Consider the following 17,482-nt stretch of genomic DNA (forward strand, 5'->3'; position numbering starts at 1 on the left):
TCCCCCGAGTCCTGGGCTTTGGAGGGGTTTGCTGGTTGTTTATGAAAAGCCTCCCCCGCGCAGTCTGGCAGTCCCTGCGGGGGGGACTCACCGCTTGATGGAGCTGTAGTACTGGTGGATGAAGTCCCGGGCCAGGGGCAGCAGCTCCTCCTTGGCTGGGGGTCCCTCATCTGCCTGGCAAACCATCTGCTTGGGGAACATGAGGGAGCCCAGACACCGCTTCCCAGTGCAGGGCAGCTCCTGGAGCACAGAGGGACAGAGCTGAGGCTGGGGGCTGTTGGGGTCAGACCCAGCATGGACCCCAGCTCCGGTGCTTCAGGGCCGCCCTCCCCCACCAGTGCCCTGAGCCACAGCCCGCTGCTAGCCCAGCCCTGGGATCCCACAGCCTTCTTCCCAAAGCCTGTGAGGCGTGGGGAACTTCTCCAATACGTTCACGGCCACGAGGCAGGGCTACTCGCTGGGTGGAAAGACTTGCCTCGCCATCCCCCCACCCGGGAAAGGAGCAGTGAGGTGGGTCCTCCAGGCCTGCCTAGAGACGCTGCACAGGAGCAGCCACTCAACAGGCTCAGCAAAAGGGAGGTCTGAGGAAGCAGGGCTGGTCTTAATGTTCCCTCTGAATACTGGGGGGGGCTCAGTTCCTGGCTGACCCTCTGTCTTCTGGCAACTAATGGCCAGGCCCTTCCCCCGGCAAGGGGATGCTAAAGGTGGGGGAGAACAAAGAGGTCAGGTGACCTCCTGGCCCAGGAAAGGAGCTGAGCAGAGAGGAGGGGCTGGGGGGGGTTCAGTCTGGAGCCGGCTGGAGACGAGGAGTGAAGTGCAGACATGGGGGTCTGCCTCACTGGGCCCCAGGATGGACCCAGCAGAGGGGTCCGGTTCGTGGTACCTACAAGCTCTGTTTTAGACCCTGTTCCTGTCATTGAATAAACCTCGGTTTTACTGGCTGGCTGAGAGTCGTGTCCGACTGCAAAGGGGGGGTGCAGGACCCTGTGGCTTCTCCAGGACCCCACTGGGCAGGCTCACTGTGGGAAGTGCACAGAGGGGAAGAGGATTCATAGATTCATAGACTCTAGGGCTGGAAGGGACCTCGAGAGGTCATCGAGTCCAGTCCCCTGCCCTCATGGCAGGACCAAATACTGTCTAGACCATCCCTGACAGACATTTATCTAACCTACTCTTAAATATCTCCAGAGATGGAGATTCCACAACCTCCCTAGGCAGTTTGTTCCAGTGTTTAACTACCGGATGCTGAATGCTCCAAGGAGAGACCCAGGAGGTGAAGACGTGTGAGCTTCTTGCCCTGAACAAGTCTGCTCCAAGAGAGAGGAGGCTCCCCAAAGTCCTGACTGGCTTGGTGGGGTGCAGTTCCAGAGCATCGCCCGGGGACTCCGTGACAACTGGTGGCAGCGGCGGGACGTACTGCACCCCGTGAATGGCACTGCTTGCAGTAAGTGACTGGGGAGCAGTAAAACAAAGGAGGGATAATGAGGACCAGGCGTGCTGAAGGCTCAGAGAGGGACGGTTTCAGGGGGCAGTTAACCTCTGGGAGTGTGTGACCAGCGAGAAGGATTGTTGGAGTAACGGGGTCCCCCTGAGGACTGCAGCGAGCAGTCTCAGGGGCGGAGGAGCTTGCCGCTCGACCCTGGGAGAGAGAAGGATTTTTGCAGTAGCAGGGTTCCCCTGGGGATTGCAGGAACAGTCCCAGGGGCAGAGGAGTCTGCAGCTCGACCCTGGCAAAGAGGTGGTGATCACAAGAAGGGCTGGCACACCAGGGGTTCTTCCTGGAAACCATGGGGGAGCCAAGAGCACACAGGCCTGTGAGTCCAGAGCCACTTGGGAACAGCGGAGTGATGGCCTATCACCATCCCCTTAAGAAGGACATTGTGATCCTGTGCACAAAGAGAGGGATACGCATGGGGACATTCACCAAGGCACAGTTAATTGAGCAGTTGGAGGAGAAGCATCGCTCTGAGGAGCAGATTCCAGACCCAGATGGGGCTACAAGAAGATCTGGGAGCAGCTGGAGCAGCAGCCAGGCATCCCTGAGAATCTGGTCCCCAACCAGACGAGGGTCTTCACGATTGGGTTCCCCATCAGGGAATCCAAGACGGATGGGATTGGAGCTGAGTCCGAGAAGGCGAGAGGACCATGAGAGAGAGCAAGAGGCTGAGGAAAAGCTGCAGGAGAAGCAGCAGCAGCGTGGACTGGCGATGGTGGAGCGGAGAGGCATAGGGGGCTGCCCAGGGGTGAGTGGGGATAGACCCCAGGCTGCCAGTTCCGCAGGGAACCTCAACACTAAATTGCTGCACCTGGTTAAGGAGGGAGGGATGTGGGTACCCACCGTACTGCCTTCGAGCAGGTGGGTGATTTGACCCAGGGGAACCCTGCGGAAAAGCCCCGGTATCTAGCTTCCTTGCTGGGTCCCAAGGCCATAGCCGCTGTCAGCCAGATGGGTGGGGTGGTGGACAGCCTCCCACACCTGGCCCTGGCCTATATGTCTGCGTGGAGTCTCCTGGGCTCAGGCCTTTCGACCCCCAGTGGGAGTAGAAGGTGGTGGTCATTGGGGAGACACGCCTGGGGTGGCGAGACCCTGGGACAGAGAGAACTGTGGTGTTGCAGCTGCAGATGCTATGGGGCTGTGGGACCTGGGTGAAGGTCCCCGGGGTGAAACCCCTCGCCCTGTCTATGGCCTGGATCCCTGGCTGGTCATTGGAGTTCTCCAGGATATCGGCTGTGAAGTCCTGTTGGGGGGTGACTGTGTCTCTTTGGGACAGGATCCAGGACCCGCTCCTGTAACGGCCGAGGGTTTGAATTCAAATCCAGGGAACAAATTGGCTGGGATGGAAATGGTCAGTGAAAATGCAAATGACCTGGCTGGCAGGGGGGAGGGGCTGCTGGGCTCAGGATACCTGCCTACCTGTAACCAGCCCCCTGGGGCTGAGTGGGAGGGAGAGATGCTCCCCGCCCCCCTGCACACCGGAGAGGGGGCTCACGCTGGCTCTGATGCTGTGACCAGAGCAAAGAGCTCGCTGCCTGCCCCCACTGGGACAGCAAGGGCAGCGCTGAGCACGGGGGGAGCTGAGACCCCAGCTGAGTGGGGGGACACCCGGGCAGGGCAGGTCAGCTGCCAAACAGGTTTGCCTGGTCCAGACGTGCTGCTGGGAAGTGATTACACAGCAGGAAGGGAGCTACCAGGGACAAGGCTCAGGGGGGCTGTGACCCCAGGCCCAGCCAGCAAGAGGGAGCAGGTCCCACTCCCTGCCCCAGCTGCTGAATCCCAGACCGAGCTGCAGAGGGATCCCTCCTTGGAGAAGCTGAGAGAACTTGCTGGCCACAGCGCTGCAAACCTCCTTGGGGAAGGCTGCAGGGACAGAGTCCTGCCGGAGAAGGGATTCCTGTACCGGGAATGGGCTCCCCAAGGGGAAGTAGAACTGGGGGGAATCGGGAGGCAGCTGGTGGTGCCCCAGAAATCCACAGGGTTCTTCCCATTTGAGCTGCTGGATGGGAGGAGAGTGAGGGGACCCCTGAACCTGAAGAGGGAGGATTGGATGAAGATGGGGGAAGACCCCCTGGGGGATCTCTTCCCTGAGGTGGGAGACAATCTCCCCATCAGGTGTTCCCCGTTCAGAGTCACTGGGAAAGCAGCCCAGAACCTGGAGAGAGAGGTCAGGGACATGCTGGCTTTAGATGGGATCCAGACGTTTTACAGCCCATGGGCCTCACCCGTGGGGCTGATCCCCAAGCGAGACAGGATGATCTGGTTTTATGGGGGCTATCAGAAGCTTAAAGCCATCACAGTGTCCGATGCCGACCCCATGCCTAGGCCTGGGGAGATTCTAGACAAGCTGGGGGGATGGAGAACTTGGCCCTGGCAGACACTGATAACAGTGTCAGATAACTGATAACTGGGTCATGCACTAATTGAATCTATTTCCCTATGTTAAGTTCTCCTCACACCTTCTATGGGTCATCTTAATTATCACTTCAAAAGTCTTTTTTCCCCTGCTGACGATAGCTCATCTCAATTGATTGGACTCTCCCTGTTGGTATGCATACTTCCACCTTCTCATGTTCTCTGTATGTATAAATATCTCCTGTCTGTGTGTTCCATTCTGTGCATCCGAAGAAGTGAGCTGTAGCTCACGAAAGCTCATGCTGAAATGAATTTGTTAGTCTTTAAGGTGCCACAAGTACTCCTGTTCTTTTTGCGGATACAGACTAACATGGCTGCTACTCTGAAAACTGATAACATGTGCATCTTTAGCCGGACCTGGGAAGAACAGGTGTCCCAGGTGAAGAGGGGGCTGGGCTGCCTCAAGGAGGTGGGACTGATGGTAAAAGCCGAAAAGTGCAAGGTGGAGATGATCAGAGATTGGCCCATTCCCCAGACCAAGAAACAAGCCCAGGCCTTTTTCAGGATGGTGGGGTGCTACCGGAGGTTTGTACCCCAGGTTAGCCCCCTAGTTGCCCCATCCCTGAGCTATGTGAGAGAAGGAAGCCAGACGAGGTGGTCTGGACCGAGCAGTGCCAGAGGGCTCTCTCTATACTGAAGGAGGCTCTAATCCAGGGCTCAGTAAATCTGGCAAACCCAGACTTTGCTGAGCCTTTTGCAGTGGTCACCGACGCCTCAGACGCAGGACTGGGCACGGTGCTGAGGCAAGCCGATGCTGAGGGGGGGAGACACCCCAGCGGGTACCTGAGCAAGAAACTGCTGCCCTGGGAGCAGAACTCTGCGGCCTCAGAGCAGAAATGACCGGCCATGGTGCCAGCCCTTAGAAAGCTGCAGCTGGATCTATTTGGGCAGTGCTTTACTGTGTGTACTGACCACTCTCCTCCGACGTGGCGGCATGCGCAAGGGGCTGATGCCGAGCTGCTGGGAAAGAGACACCTGTTCAGAGGGTGGACAAGGTCAAGCTGGGGGCTCTTAACCCAGAGAGCCCAAATTGCAGCCCTCCAAACTGGAGCGCTGGCAGACGACCCAATCCCAGTTTGAACCCCAGGGGTATTGGGATGGCAAAAGGGCCCGGGCTGCATAAACCTTCCCACACGCAGCCTGCAAGCGCCATCAAGCACGACAGACCCATGGGAGGGTGTGAAACTGGAAGGGCCTGGTGTAACCCCCACCAAGGAATGGGAGAGATGATGGGGCATCCGTGGGAGCATTGGTGGGTTCAAACTTCCCAAGGTCACTGGCTGAAGTGACCTCGCTCAGTTCGGTCTCGAAGGGGGGAGAGATGTGATGAAGTGGGGCTGTTCTTAATGTTTCCTCTGAATACTGTGTGGGTGCCTCAGTTTCCCCTATGCATTTCTTAAGTCTCCAGGGTGCATAAATTGCTGACACTTTGCATCCTGGCAACAAATGGCCGGGGCCCTTCCGCCCCGGCAAGGGGATGCTAAAGGTGAACAAAGATCAGGTGACCTCCTGTCCCGGGAAAGAGACAAAGGCCAGAAAGGAGGGCCTGGAGGGGGTTTCCGTTCCTTTACCGCCAGGAGGGCACCTGACCTCTTTGTTCTCCCCCACCTTTAGCATCCCCTTGCAGGGGGGAAGGGCCTGGCCGTTAGTTGCCAGGAGACAGAGGGTCAGCCAGGAACTGAGCCCCCCTCCCAGTATTCAGAGAAAACATTAAGAAGAGTCCCAGTTCATCACATCTCTCCCCCCTTCGAGATCGAACTGAGCGAGGTCACTTCAGCCAGTGACCTGGGGAAGTTTGAACCCACCAATGCTCCCACGGATGCCCCATCATCTCTCCCATTCCTTGGTGGGGGTTACACCAGGCCCTTCCAGTTTCACACCCTCCCATGGGTCTGTCGTGCTTGATGGCGCTTGCAGGCTGCGTGTGGGAAGGTTTATGCAGCCCGGACCCTTTTGACACCCCAATACCTCTGGGGTTCAAACTGGGATTGGGTCTTCTGCCAGCGCTCCAGTTTGGAGGGCTGCAATTTGGGCTCTCTGGGTTAAGAGCCCCCAGCTTGACCTTGCCACCCTCTGAACAGGTGTCTCTTTCCCAGCAGCTCGGCATCAGCCCCTTGCGCATGCCGCCACGTTGGAGGAGCGTGGTCAGTACACACAGTAAAGCACTGCCCAAATAGATCCAGCTGCAGCTTTCTAAGGGCTGGCACCATGGCCGGGCATTTCTGCTCTGAGGCCGCAGAGTTCTGCTCCCAGGGCAGCAGTTTCTTGCTCAGGTACCCGCTGGGGTGTCTCCCCCCCTCAGCATCGGCTTGCCTCAGCACCGTGCCCAGTCCTGCGTCTGAGCAGGGCCGGCTCTAACATTTTTGATGCCCCAAGTGAAAACAAAGAGCGCCGCCCTGCCCCCCGAGCGTTGCACCGCCCAAGTCCTCCATCCCCTCAAGCGTCACGTTGCGCTGCCCAAGTCCCCGCCCCCCCGAGCGCCGCACTTCGCCGCCCGTCCCCGCCCTCCTGAGCGTCACATCACGCCGCCTGTCCCCGCCCTCCTGAGCGTCGCACTGCGCCGCCTGTCCCTGCCCCCCCGAGCGCCGCACTGCGCCACCCATCCCCGCCCCCCGAGCATCGCATCGCGCTGCCCAAGTCCCTGCCCTCCCGAGCACCGCACTGGGCCGCCCGTCCCCGCCCTCCCAAGCACTGCACATCTCCGCCCCCCGAGCGCCGCACTGCGCTGCCCGTCCCCACCCCCCAAGCGTCGCATCGCGCCGCCTGTCCCTGCCCCCCCGAGCGCCACACTGCGCCACCCGTCCCCACGCCTCCGAGCACCACACTGCTCTGCCCGTCCCCACCCCCCAAGCGTCGCGTCGCGCCGCCTGTCCCTGCCCCCCGAGCGCCACACTGCGCCACCCGTCCCCACGCCTCCGAGCACCACACTGCTCTGCCCGTCCCCACCCCCCGAGCGTCGCGTCGCGCCGCCTGTCCCTGCCCCCCGAGCGCCACACTGTGCCGCCCGTCCCCACCCCCCGAGCGTCGCACTGCGCCGCCTGTCCCCGCCCCTCCAGCTCGGAGCCCCACTTCCCAAGTCCCGCCTCCCCCCAGCACCACCCAGCCGAACCAAAAAACAAACAAACAAACCCCGAGTGCCGCCCCGTCGCAAGGTGCCGCCCCAAGCACGTGCTTGGTAGGCTGTGTCTGGAGTCGGCCCTGCGTCTGAGGCGTCGGTGACCACTGCAAAAGGCTCAGCAAAGTCTGGGTTTGCCAGATTTACCGGGCCCTGGATTAGAGCCTCCTTCAGTACAGAGAGAGCCCTCTGGCACTGCTCGGTCCAGACCACCTCGTCTGGCTTCCCCCTCTCACATAGCTCAGGGATGGAGCCTGCTCCTCCAGGGGTGTGACATGGAGGTGGTCCATGTGAGGAGGAGGGCCAATGTTATAGCCGATGCTTTATCACGGGGCGGGGGCCCTGAACTTCCCCAGGTCACTGGCTAAGTGACCCTGCTCCATTCAGCCACAAAGGGGGGAGAGAGGTGAAGAAGTGTGGGGGGGGTTTCCAACGGTTTGCATGCAGAGGGGGTGGGACTCTGTGTCCCTGGGTGTTAGTGGCTTAACAAGGTGAGAGGAGAGGGAGTTTGTTGTTACAGAGATCGGGAGAGGGGACTTGGGACCCCGGCCGATGGCCGGGAGGATGGAGACCCCAGCGACTGGTGACTTGATGACCCAGAAATCCAGCTCAGGAGTCGCAGCTGGTTCTGGCCAGTGGGAGGACAATGGGCTGCGGGGAGAGGACCCCGGTGACCTGACCAGCTGGTTCCAGCCAGAGGGGCCAGAGGACAGAAGAGGGGAGAGGAGACCCAGGCAACCCTGTTTCCCTGGAGAGAAGACAATGGACAGAGGGGGCTTGGGGCCGGGGATACCGGAGGCCCAGCTGGGAAGCAGGGGGGCTCTGGGCTGGAGAGGGGGAGCAGGCAGAGCCCACCTGGCTGCAGGGGGACTGGGATGTGCTGGGCTGAGGGAGGCCAGGCCTGAGGCTGGAGAGTTTCCTGTGCTGGGTTCAGACGCTCAATAAACCCTCCTGTGTTACGCTGGCTGAGAGTCACTCCGGGCTAGAGAACAGGGGGCATCAACCCCTTCGGGGGTGAGGAGGCCCGGGGGGTCCAGAGTGAGGGGACTCCCTGAGGGGCCCATGGCGAGAGACAGACGTGCTGAGGCTCAGAGAGGTGCGGCTCCAGGAGGTGGAGGGGCCGAACCCCGAGAGAGGGTGGACCCCCGAGAAGGGCTGTGGCACTGAAAGGAGCACCCGCCACGGGGTCACGAGTGGGCACGATCTGTGAGTCCATGACAACTCCAGACTGAGCAACAGAAGGGTCCCTCCTTGAAGAAGCTGAGGGCCCTTGTGGGCCCCAGTGTTGCAAGACCCTGGGGAAGAACTGCAGGGAAAGATCCCTGTAAGAAAAGGGATTTGGTGCCAGGAAAACTGAACCTTGTGGGATCAGTAAGCAACTAGTGGCTCCCCAGAAGTACCATATCCCTCCCTGTAAACTTCAGGGGGGCCTGTGCATCCAGTGAGGGGGCTGCAGAACTTTTTACTGCCCCAGAAATTCACAGGGGTCCCCCCTTTCGAGTTGGTGTATGGAAGGGAAGTGAGACTGGGAGGGAAAGATGAATGGCGACTCAGGGGTGGAGTACGTTCTGGGGAAAGCTCACTGAGCCCACGGGCTTGGCCAGGAAGAACCTAGCCAGGGTCCAAGGAAAGCAGAAAGGCTGGCATGACAGCATGCTGGCTCCTCTGGCACTGGGGACCAGGGGAGGGGTCTTGGCTCTGTGCGAAGGGCGCCTGGGATGGGCCCTGTGAAATCATGAACCAGCGGAAGGAGATGAGTCATGTCCTGGCGCGGCTCAGTCAGGCGCGTGTCCCATGTGGACACAATGAAGTCACACATTGACAGGGAGCAGTGGGTGCTGGTTGTGTGTGGGCATGGGGAGGAGAAGGCAGTGTGGAGGGGTCCCCAGCGGGTCTCTTCTCTGAGACAGGAGCCAGCCTCCTGCTGAAATCAAGCCCCCTCTGCCCTAACTCTGCCCATAGGCAGGAAGCAGAGGGGCCGCATCCCTCCCTGTCCTCCAGCCGGCCTGGGCTGACTAATCTAGCTGTCCACGGGGGAGGGGAGACAAAAATCACCTACCCACCAGGTGTTCCCCATTCCCAGTCACCGGGAAACAGCCCAGGCCCTGGCCAGAAAGGTCAGAGTCATGCTGGCTGTAGGGGAGGTCCAGCCACCCCCCAGCCCTGGGCCTCTCCCGTGGGGCTGGTCCCCAAGGACAGGTCGATCAAACTCTGTGGACTCTTGGAAGCTCAATGCCATCACCATGCCCGATGCCTGGCTCAGGCCTCGGCCTGACAAGATCCTAAACAAGGTACCTCAATACCAGGGATCTCACTAAAGGCTACAGGCAGGTACCTTGGCACCCAGATGCTGGGATGGAATCTGCTCCCATCACCCCATGGGGATTTTGTGGTTCCTGGTCCTGCCTGTCAGCCTCAAGTGGGCACCTGCCACTCCCAGCGCCTGGGGGATCAGTTCCTGAGGGGTGTGGAGGAGTGTGCCTGGGAGAGCATGAATAACATGTGTCTTCAGGCCAGCTAGGGAGAACCGTGTCCTGGTGAGAAGGGGCTGGGGCACCAGGATGCTGAACGACTATAGAGACTGGAAGGGGAAGGTGGAGATGGCAGAGGTGTCGTACCTGGCTGGGACACAAAGCAGGAAGCGTCTGTCTAAAGCTAGAGCTGGCCAAGGGGAGGGGGATCAGAGACTGGCCCATTCCTCAAAGCAAGAAGCAAGCCCAGGTCTCTCATGGGATGGCAGGCAGGGCACCACTGGAGGTTTGTGCCCCACTTCAGCTCCCACCACGGGGCTCTGTGAGACGGGCGAGCCGGTCGAGGAAGCCTGGGCCAAGCAGTGCTGGGTCGCTCTGTGCACAGAAGGAGGCTCTAACCGAGGGGTAGACCCAGACGAGGACAAGTTCAGATGCAGGGCAGGGCTGCACCAACTGACGGGGGCTAATGCCCAGCCCTAGGATGGGGTCTGACCCCCAGGGTTATGAGGTGGATGTGGTCCACGCTGATAAAAGTTCAAACGTTCCAGCCAATGCCTTGTCCCAGAGAAGGGGCCCTGAACTTCCCCAGGTCACCGGCTGGAATGACCCCACTCAGTTCAGACTGGAGGGGGAAGAGATGTGATGAAGTGGGGGATCTTCTTAATGTTTTGCATGAACACAGAATTCAGTTTCCCTGTCTGCTGCGTGTGTAATGAAGGGGTGAGGGTGGGTGTTGGGGTTGTGTGACCTCGCCCAGCAGTCGGGACCCCGGACAACAGCCGGGAGATGGAGGACCTAGCGACCAGCTTGGCAATCAGCCGGTTCTGGCCAGTGGGAGCTCAATGGGCTGCGGGGAGAGGACCCCAGTGACCTGACCAGCCAGTCCAGCCAGAGGGGCCAGAGGACAGAAGAGGGGAGAGGAGGCCCAGGCGACCCAGTGACCTGACCAGCCAGTCCAGCCTAGGGAGGAGAGGCGGAGAGGGGAGGAGGCCCAGGCGACCTGTTTACCTGGGACAGAAGACAAAGGACAGAGGCGGGGCTTGGGGGCAGGTGATATCAGATGCCCAGCTGGAAGTGGGGGTCTCTGGGCTGCAGAGGGGGAGCAGGCAGAGCCCCCCGGAGGCTGGAGAGACCTAGATGTGCTGGGCAGAGGGAGGCCAGGCCTGAGGCCGGAGAGTTTCCTGTGCTGGGTTCGCCTCTCAATAAACCCTCCTGTGTTACGCTGGCTGAGAGTCACTCCGGGCTAGAGAACAGGGGGCATCAACCCCTTCGGGGGTGAGGAGATCGGGGGGGGCATCGCTTCCTCTGGGGGTGGGGAGATCGGGGGGGCATCATCCCCTCTGGGGGTGGGGAGATCAGGGGGGGCATTGCTCCCTTGGGGAGGAGGGGAGATTTGGGGGGGGCATCGATCCCTCAGGGGGTGGAGAGATCAGGGCGAGGCATCGCTCCCTCGGGGAGGTTGGCAGTTCGGGGGGGTATAGCTCCCTCTGGGGGTGGGGAGATCGGGGGGGGGCATTGCTCCCTTGGGGAGGAGGGGAGATCGGGGGGGCATCACTCCCTCTGGGGGTGGGGAGATTGGGGGGGGCATTTCTCCCTTGGGGAGGTGGAGAGAATGGGAGGGGCATCGATCCCTCTGGGGGTGGGGAGATCGGGGGGGCATTGCTCCCTTGGGGAGGAGGGGAGATCGGGGGGGCATCGCTCCTTCTGGGGGTGGGGAGATCGGGGGGGGGATTGCTCCCTTGGGGAGGTGGAGAGAATGGGAGGGGCATCGATCCCTCTGGGGGTGGGGAGATTGGGGCGGGGCATCGCTCCCTCGGGGAGGTGGGGAGATTGGGGGGTATAGCTCCCTCTGGGGGTGGGGAGATCGGGGCGGGGCATCGCTCCCTCTTGGAGGGGAGATCGGTGGGGGGGTATTGCTCCCTCTGGGGCTGGGGGCACCGGGGCCCATGGCAGAGCCAGGCTGCTGGAGGCTCAGAGGTGCAGGCCCAGGAGGCAAGGGCTGTAACCCCAAAGAGAGAGCGCCCCCCCTGAGAAGGGCTGTCGCCCTGATGGGGGTTCCCCCTGGAGACCGTATGGAGCCGAGAGCCGAGTCCTGGGAGTCCGGGACAGGGCAGGCAGAGGACCTGTGAGAAATGTCGCATGAGGGAGCCGATTCCCGACTGCGCCCAGGGCCGGTGGAAGAGCTGGAGCAGGACAATGGGGTTGGGAACGAGGGGCCAGGCCCAGAGGGGCCCAGAACAGGGGCAGCCTCCAGGCCAGTCGCCCATCTCAGGAGCTGCAGGGGCTCTGGCTGCATGCACCCAGCTGAGCTCTGGTCCGGCCCCCGAGGTTTGCAGCCCCCCGAGAGCAGGGAGCCAGAGGCTTGGACTCCCCCCAGCAGCGTGGCACCCAGCTTCTCAAGCCCACCTGCAGCCCCCTCCCATGGGCCTGGCATCACACCCCACATGCCCCACGGTGCCCCCTCACCTGCGTGGCCTGCGCACTCAGCGTGTCGTAGGCGATGGTACCTGCTTCCCAGTTCTTGATCCGCGAGTATCTCGGGGGCTCAATGGGGCGGACGGGCACAGAGCTGGGTGCAGAGGGGTGGGCACAGTCAGCAAGGGGACCCTGTGTGAGAGCTTCACCCCCAGCAGCATTCCTCCTGTCCCCAGCAACGCCCCTCCTGCCCCCCAGCAGCTCCCCTCCTGCCCCCCAGCAACACCCTCCAACACCCCTCCGGTCCACCCCACCAACTCCCCTCCTGTCCCCAGCAACGCCCCTCCTGCCCCCCAGCAGCTCCCCTCCTGCCCCCCAGCAACACCCTCCAACACCCCTCCGGTCCACCCCACCAACTCCCCTCCTGTCCCCAGCAACGCCCCTCCTGCCCCCGCAGCAGCTCCCCTCCTGTCCCCCCAGCAACGCCCTCATGGCCCTCCAGCAACACCCCCCAGCAACGCCCCTCCAGTCCCCCCAGCAGCTCCCCTCCTGCCCCCCAGCAACATCCTCCAACACCCCTCCGGTCCACCCCACCAACTCCCCTCCTGCCCCCCAGCAGCTCCCCTTCTGTCCCCCCAGCAACGCCCCTCCAGTCCCCCCAGCAGCTCCCCTTCTGTCCCCCCAGCAGCTCCCCTCCTGCCCCCCCCAGCAACGCCCTCCAACACCCCTCCGGTCCACCCCACCAACTCCCCTCCTGCCCCCCAGCAGCTCCCCTTCTGTCCCCCCAGCAACGCCCCTCCAGTCCCCCCAGCAGCTCCCCTTCTGTCCCCCCAGCAGCTCCCCTCCTGCCCCCAGCAACACCCTCCAACACCCCTCCGGTCCACCCCACCAACTCCCCTCCTGTCCCCCCAGCAACGCCCCTCCTGCCCCCCCAGCAGCTCGCCTCCTGTCCCCCCAGCAACAGCCCTCCTGCCCCCCCCAGCAACGCCCCTCGTGGCCCCCCAGAAACACCTCTCCTGCCCCCCAGCAACACACCCCAGCAACACCCCTCCTGTCTCCCCAGCAGTGCCCCTCTGGTCCCCACAGCAGCTCCCCTCCTGCCCCCCAGCAACACCCCTTCTGTCGCCCCAGCAACACCCCTATGGTCCACCCTAGCAACACTCCTCCTGCCCCCAGTAACACCCCTCTTGCCCCCCAGCAGCTCCCCTCCTGTCTCCCCAGCAACACCCCTCCTGCCCCCCAGCAACGCCCCTCATGGCCCTCCAGCAACACCCCCCAGCAACACCCCTCCTGTCCCCCCAGCAGCGCCCCAACGATCCCCACAGCAGCTCCCCTCCTGCCCCCCCAGCAACGCCCCTCGTGGCCCTCCAGCAACACCCCTCCTGTCCCCCCAGCAGCGCCCCAACGATCCCCACAGCAGCTCCCCTCCTGCCCCCCAGCAACACCCCTCTGGTCCACCCCAGCAATACCCCTCTTGCTCCCAGTAATACCCCCCGTACCCCCCAGCAGCTCCTTGCCTGCTCCCCCAGCAGCTCCCCTCCTATCTCCCCAGCAACACCCCTCCTGCCCCTCAGCAACGCCCCTCATGGCCCTCCACCCACACCCCCCAGAAACACCCCTCCTGTCCCCCCAGCAGCGCCCCTCTGGTCCCCACAGCAGCTCCCCTCCTGCCCCCCAGCAACACCCCTCTGGTCCATCCTAGCAATACCCCTCTTGCTCCCAGTAACACCCCTCCTGCCCCCCAGCAGCTCCCTGCCTGCTCCCCCAGCAGCTCCCCTACTGCCCCACCAGCAGTGTCCCTCCTGGCCCCCAGCAACACCCCTCCTGGCCCCCCAGCAGCGCCCCTCCTGCCCCCAGCAGCGCCCCTCCCTCTAAGGGGCATTGTGCTACAGGGAGCCAGGTCGGTGCAGCATTAAGCTGGATGTGCTGGGCTGCAGGGGGAGGGTCAGGCGCTCGGTGGGGGTGCATTAGGGGGAGGGTCAGGGGCTCATTGGGGGCACTGTTGGGGGAGGAGCGGGGGTGCAGTGGGGGGTGCTGTAGGGGGAGGGGCAGGGGCTCAGTGGGGGGTGCTGTTAGGGGAGAGGTGGGGGGTCAGTGGGGGAGGGGGAGGGGCTCAGTGGGGGGTTGCTGTTAGGGGAGGGTGGGGGGGTCAGTGGGGGTGCTGTTGGGGGAGGGGCAGGGGCTCAGTGGGGGGTGCTGTTAGGGGAGAGGTGGGGAGGGTCAGCGGGGGTGCTGTCGGGGGAGGGGTGGGGGGGTCAGTGGGGGGTGCTGTTAGGGGAGGGTGGGGGGTCAGCGGGGGTGCTGTCAGGGAGGGGTGGGGGGTCAGTGGGGGTGCTGTTAGGGGAGAGGGAGGGTCAGTGGGGGTGCTGTCAGGGGAGGGGTGGGGGGTCAGTGGGGGTGCTGTCAGGGGAGGGGCGGGGGGTCAGTGGGGGTGCTGTTGGGGGAGGGGCAGGGGCTCAGGGGGGGTGCTGTTAGGGGAGAGGTGGGGAGGGTCAGCGGGGGTGCTGTCGGGGAGGGGTGGGGGGTCAGTGGGGGGTGCTGTTAGGGGAGGGTGGGGGGGTCAGCGGGGGTGCTGTCAGGGGAGGGGTGGGGGGTCAGTGGGGGTGCTGCTAGGGGAGAGGGAGGGTCAGTGGGGTGCTGTCAGGGGAGGGGTGGGGGGTCAGTGGGGGTGCTGTCAGGGGAGGGGCGGGGGGTCAGTGGGGGTGCTGTTGGGGGAGGGGCAGGGGCTCAGTGGGGGGTGCTGTTAGGGGAGAGGTGGGGAGGGTCAGCGGGGGTGCTGTCGGGGGAGGGGTGGGGGGTCAGTGGGGGTGCTGTTGGGGGAGGGGCAGGGGCTCAGTGGGGGGTGCTGTCAGGGGAGGGGTGGGGGTCAGTGGGGGGTGTTGTAGGGGGAGGGGCGGGGGCACTGTCGGGTGTCAGGGGGGTCAGTGAGGGTGCTGTCGGGGGGGGACTCGGGGTGGCTGGAGGTTCTGTCTCTCACACCCATCTCTGGGACACTTTTCTGGTGTCCGTCACGCAGCGTCTGGGCATCTCCCCACTGTCGGGGGTCTGCTCCCTGGAGCCCGGGGGGCAGGGCGGGGCTGTCACCCCCTGGCCCAGGGTCCCGTGGGGAGCATGTGGCAGAGCATGAACTGGCGCCCAGCACCCGAGTGCCAGCCCAGTGCCAGGGCCTGGGAGAACGGGCTGTGGGCAGGGCAGGGCAGGGCAGCTCACCCCGGTGTCCCCTCGGCCCTTACCTGGCCTTGGCGCAGCCGGCGCCGTCCTCGGGCACGGAGCCCCGCTGCCGGGAGCAGAGACTGAGGGCACAGGTGCGGGCGGGCTCGTGCAGCACTCCCTGCAGGTTCCCCATCGCGCCAGGACTGAGCCCTGGGTCGACTGAGCTCCGGGCCGGGACCGGCAACAGTCACTTCCTCTGCAGGGGACGAACCGGGGACCTTTGAGTGACTCCCACGCCCCTGCCCAGCACACAATGGGGAGGGGTGGGCATGGGGCCAGGGCTCCTGGGTTCTAGCCCTGCCTGTGGGGCAGTGCAGCTAGTGGTTAGAGCAGGAGGGTGTGGGGCTGGAAGCCAGGGTTCCTGGGTTCTAGCCCAGCCCTGGGAGCAGGGGTCTAGTGGTAAGAGTGGGGGTGGGGCAGCAGTCAGGACTCCTGGGTTCTCTCCTAGCTCTACACCTGATTCCCCATCTGTGCGGCAGATTAGCTCGTCCCTGGGGCAGGGCTACACCGCTCAGCGAGGCCGGGACACGCGGGCCAGGCTTCCTCCCCTCCGGCAGCCCTGCTGGCGTAGGCAGCTGAGTCAGAGCCAGGGCGTCCCCCTGGGGCTGAGGTGTCAGGAAAGCCCAGGGCCCCGCAGCCAGCGTGAGCTGGCTGAATGCTGCACACGCGCCCCCGGAAGGGACCTACCCTAAGCCACACACCCTGTGTCCAGCCCCGAGCCCCCCCAGTGCAGGGCAGTGCCGGCCCGTGTCTGCAGGCCCCACACCCCCAGTGTCCAGCCCCGAGCGCCCCCAGCACAGGGCAGTGCCGGCCCGTGTCTGCAGGCCCCACACCCCCAGTGTCCAGCCCCAAGCGCCCCCAGCACAGGGCAGTGCCGGCCCGTGTCTGCAGGCCCCACACCCCCTATGTCCAGCCCCGAGCGCCCCCAGCACAGGGCAGTGCCGGCCCGTGTCTGCAGGCCCCACACCCCCAGTGTCCAGCCCCGAGCGCCCCCAGCACAGGGCAGTGCCGGCCCGTGTCTGCAGGCCCCACACCCCCAGTGTCCAGCCCCAAGCGCCCCCAGCACAGGGCAGTGCCGGCCCGTGTCTGCAGGCCCCACACCCCCTATGTCCAGCCCCGAGCGCCCCCAGCACAGGGCAGTGCCGGCCCGTGTCTGCAGGCCCCACACCCCCAGTGTCCAGCCCTGAGCGCCCCCAGCACAGGGCAGTGCCGGCCCGTGTCTGCAGGCCCCACAACCCCCATGTCCAGCCCTGAGCGCCCCCAGCACAGAGCGGTGCCAGCCCGTGTCTGTAGGCCCCAAACCCCAGCAGCGCCGACCCATATCTGCAGGCCCCACACTCCCCGTGTCCAGCCCCGAACCCCAGCAGCGCCAGCCTGTGTCTGCAGGCCCCACACCCCCGTGCCCAGCCCCAAACCCCCTCAGCGCAGGGCAGTGCCGGCTTGTGTCTGCAGGCCCCAGACCCCCATGTCCAGCCCCGAACATTGGCAGCGCTGGTTTGTGTCTGCAGGCCCCACACCCCCCGTGTACAGCCCCGAACCCCAGCAGTGCCAGCCCGTGTCTGCAGGCCCCACTCCCCCCGTGTCCAGCCCCGAACCCCAGCAGTGCCATCCTGTGTCTGCAGGCCCCACACTCCCCGTGTCCAGCCCCGAACCCCCTCAGCACAGGGCAGTGCCAGCCTGTGTCTGCAGACCCCAGATCCCCATGTCCAGCCCCGAACCCTGGCAGTGCCGGTCCGTGTCTGCAGGCCCCACACCCCCATGTCCAGCCCCGAGCCCCGCCCCATCGCAGGGCAGTGCAGCCCGTGTCTGCAGGCCCCAACCCCCCCAGTGCAGGGCAGCGCCAGCCCGTCTGCAGGTCCCATACCCCGCATGTCCAGCCCCAAGCCCCCACAACGCAGGGCAGTGCTGGCCTGTGTCTGCAGGCCCCACACTCCCCGTGTCCAGCCCCGAGCGCCCCCAGCACAGGGCAGTGCCAGCCTGTGTCTGCAGGCCCTACCCCACCCCCATGTCCAGGCCCGAGCCCCTGGCCCCAGCGCAGGGCAGCGTCAGCCCGTGTCTGCAGACCCCACATACCTGTGCCCGGCAGTGCTGGTTTGTGTCTGCAAGTCCCACACACACCCATGTCCAGCCCCGAGCCCCTGGCCCCAGCGCAGGGCAGCGTCAGCCTGTGTCTGCAGGCCCCACACAGCCCACACCTGGGGCTGGGGTGACTGGCTTGAATCCCCAGGGGCTGCCTGGTGGCTGTAGGGCCTGGCCCCAGAGCCCAGAGGGACTGGTGCCCAGCTGTGAGTGGCAGGAGGAGGACAGGGATGCAGCCCCTCCAGCTGAGCCAGCCCCCATCATGCTGCTTCAGGATCC

At 64.1% G+C, this 17,482-nt stretch overlaps 1 protein-coding gene across 4 annotated transcripts in view; it reads right to left on the bottom strand.

Moving 5' to 3' along the window:
• The window catches only part of NOS3 (nitric oxide synthase 3), a 105,097-nt gene extending 89,662 nt beyond the window's left edge, over positions 1-15,435 (bottom strand). For all 4 annotated transcript variants that reach the window (XR_003998260.1, XM_030546588.1, XM_030546587.1 and 1 more), the window contains exons 1-3: positions 15,145-15,435; positions 11,963-12,065; positions 92-240 (exon numbers count right to left, since the gene is read on the bottom strand). Coding sequence is in view for 3 of the 4 variants with exons in the window: in XM_030546588.1 (XP_030402448.1) it covers positions 92-240; positions 11,963-12,065; positions 15,145-15,257 (365 nt within the window). In the remaining variant the exon portion in view is untranslated. The remainder of the gene's footprint in view (positions 1-91; positions 241-11,962; positions 12,066-15,144) is intronic.
• Positions 15,436-17,482: the final 2,047 nt, after the last annotated feature.

This window comes from Gopherus evgoodei, unplaced genomic scaffold (genome assembly GCF_007399415.2).
Source record: "Gopherus evgoodei ecotype Sinaloan lineage unplaced genomic scaffold, rGopEvg1_v1.p scaffold_47_arrow_ctg1, whole genome shotgun sequence".
NCBI classification, from domain to species: domain Eukaryota; kingdom Metazoa; phylum Chordata; order Testudines; family Testudinidae; genus Gopherus; species Gopherus evgoodei.